Source organism: Octopus bimaculoides, chromosome 23 (assembly GCF_001194135.2).
Source record: "Octopus bimaculoides isolate UCB-OBI-ISO-001 chromosome 23, ASM119413v2, whole genome shotgun sequence".
NCBI classification, from domain to species: domain Eukaryota; kingdom Metazoa; phylum Mollusca; class Cephalopoda; order Octopoda; family Octopodidae; genus Octopus; species Octopus bimaculoides.
In genome coordinates, this window is record NC_069003.1 from 33,482,545 (window position 1) to 33,485,646 (window position 3,102).

At 39.4% G+C, this 3,102-nt stretch overlaps 1 protein-coding gene across 1 annotated transcript in view; it reads left to right on the forward strand.

Moving 5' to 3' along the window:
- Positions 1-2,001: 2,001 nt before the first annotated feature.
- LOC106875493 (lysine-specific histone demethylase 1A) overlaps positions 2,002-3,102 on the forward strand; it is a 7,511-nt gene continuing 6,410 nt past the window's right edge. The window contains exon 1 of the mRNA XM_014923662.2: positions 2,002-2,512. Within this exon, the coding sequence (XP_014779148.1) occupies positions 2,248-2,512 (265 nt within the window). The 5' untranslated portion in view covers positions 2,002-2,247. The remainder of the gene's footprint in view (positions 2,513-3,102) is intronic.

Here is a 3,102-nt window from a genome sequence, read left to right on the forward strand (position 1 = left end):
ATGTGTGTATATGTATGTATGTATGTATATATGAGTGTGTATGTATGTATGTATATATGTGTGTATATGTATGTATGTATGTATATATATGTATGTATGTATGTGTGTATATATTTGTGTGTATGTGTATATATGTGTGTACAAAGTATGGAGGTTTAGTTCACAGGTGATCTAAACGATTAGGTACGCTAGGTAAGCAAAATAACACTGACATCTCATTTTAACAGATATATTTACCAAAATTACATAAGAATATCTGGAAATACTAAAAAGTAAATTTATTCAATAAAATCACCATTGGCTTCAACCACAGCCTCCAGACAACTTTCGAATCTCCGGCAACTCTTCTGGACAGTCTCCTTGTTTAAGTTGGTGAATGTTGCCAAAATCTTTGCCTTCAATTCATCTTTGGTATTACAAGGAGTTTTATTGGTCTCTCACTCAACTGCATCCCACACACAATAATCAAGGGGGTTGCAGTCTGGAGAGTTAGGTGGCCAAATGTTAGGGGTGATGTGCCAATGGTTGTTCTGTGTGTTCATCTGATCCTGGCTAAAATTTTTCTTGTCTGAGAAAAACCAATGCATGTTTGGTTGGAGGGGATGCTTGAGTTTGTTCAAATTCTTCATAGTGTGGTCTTTCTTGTTCTTGGTGGCTTGGGATAAAAAATGGCCCTTTAACCTCTCATCACCTAGCATAAAGCTACTTCTCTCAATACTACCCTCCCTCAGTTAAGGAGGTCAAGTTTTGCAAGTTACTTGATGATCTCACTAGTGCCAGTGTCTTGTTAAAAAAAAAACAACAAAAAAACCCACCTAGTGCACTCTGGGAAATGGTTGGCATTCGGAAAGACAGCCAACCATCCATAGAAATCAAGTCAAAGTAGACAGAAGAGTTGGGCATAGTCCACTGGCATGTCAGATCCTATCAAGCTGCCCAGCCCACACTCACATGGAAAACAGATGTTGAACAACGAAGATGCGGATGGAGGAAAGACGGATGGTGGAGAGTAGGATGTCAGTGTAAGATATTTTTATGGAATTAACTTTGCTTTATCATCATTTTCGAAGGTAGGTTTTGAAGAATTCTGCAAATAAGGTGCAGGTATGGCAGGTATGGTAAAAAGCTTGCTTCCCAACCACATAGTCCCGGGTTCAGTTCCACTGCATGGCACCTTGGGCAGGTGTTTTCTACTATAGCCTTGGGCTGACCAAAGTCTTGTGAGTGGATTTGGTAGAGGGAAACTGAAAGAAGCCTGTCGTATATATATATGTGTGTGTGTGTGTGTGTATTTGTCCACCTGTCCGATGTGCTCATGTCCCCCATAACTTAGCAGTTCGGCAAAAGATACCGATAGAATAAGCCCTGGGGTCGATTTGTTCGACTAAAAACCCTTCAAAGCGATGCTCCAGCATGGCTGCAGTCAAATGATTGAAACAAATGAAAGACTAAAAGAATTGGGCAAATGAAGCAGAAAAGCGAAGGAGTAACAGAATATAACAAAGATATAGAATAGCTGTTCTTGTTTAACCCCATGTCGGGCTTGGTCTATATAAGTAAAGGTATCGAAACCATGATCATTCTGACTTTCATTTAGCCCCCTTGGCTGTCGTTAGTGAAATTAGCTTTGTTGCAAACATTCATGGTTCCAGTCTGAGACATTCTTCCTGTAATCTCTGGGGCAGTGACAGGAGGACTGCTCTTCTTTGCCGAGGTAAGTCATAAAATATCAAAAGAAAAGAAAGACTACGTTATTCTATGTATCTTTTTTTTCTTTAAAGACGACAAAGTGTGATTTGGGGAAAATTTGGCTGCTATTTTTAGGTGGTGAAGGGACCGTATAGAGAGGTATAATTATTCGGCGCTGGAATAGAAGACATTGGGAGAGATGAGAGGGGAGAGAACTAGATCGATAGATAGAGACATGTAGATAAAGAGAGGGGGAGGTAGGTAAAGAGAAACATAAAGAGAGAGGGAGGTAGGTAAAGAGAAACACAGATATAGACACAAAAAGAAAGAGAGAGAAGAAATAGAAGTAAAGAAAAACAAAGCGAGAGAGAAATTGAGAAATGCAAGGGAGTGAACTGTTGCCTGACTAATTCTCCCGCCAACAACTACTTCACCTGGTCAGGTGTCACATTTGTGTTTACCTTTACACGTCTTGACACTCTTCCTGTTTACCTTTACGTATCTCGACACTGGTCCCGTTTCAAGGTTGACGGTCACCTCCACGAGTCTCCAGACAAAATGGTTGTCTCATTTACTGTGTTGTTACTATGTTTAGTCTGGTCACATGCAGTCGAAGGTTCGAAAACAGACAACGGCAAAAGACCACAAGAGGTTACCACGTCTCTCGGCTCTGTAGTGGTGGTCGGGGCTGGAGTTGCCGGATTAGCAGCGGCCAGGTCCCTCACCAACTCTGGCCAGTGGGATGTTACTGTGTTAGAAGCACGAAAGGAGCGCTATGGGGGTCGTGTGTGGACCGACCGCATCAACTTTGACCGTGCAAAAGGTAAGAAGAAATTGCTTCCGCTTCATGTTTGTTGGTCATTTGGTATTTTAATAGATTTAATTAAAGACAGTGAACTAATTATAACAACGGGCAAACAAATCTATACAACCTTCTTATGTAAAGCAGATATCGCTATTAAGGAAAACTACCATTCCAGTATCTTCCTATTTTAGCGGCGTAAAATCGTGTTACCTTTTAAGTGTTTTTCTTCTGTCACGGCCAGAAAATTACCTTTTTTTAAAAAAGTTTGTTACTGTGTACTTTTTTCTAAAAAGTAAATTAGTCAATAAAATAAAATTGTACAAACAGTTCTTGTTTTCCATTTAATTTGTCTTTCATCCCGTAAGTTTCTGAAAAATGGGTATTTTTAGATGAAATTTTCTACTGATACCTTTCCGATGGTTTGAATTAGGATTATATCGGAATTTAATGTGGTGGGGGAAAATAAAATTACTTTCTCTCCAGCTAGTAATCTAATAACTACTTAGTGCTGAACTTGCTAGAAATAACAGCCAAATTCTCACATCATATTCTACTAGCTTTAAAAAAAAGTAAGGTTTCTTTTAATAACCTAATCCTGGTGATCTTTG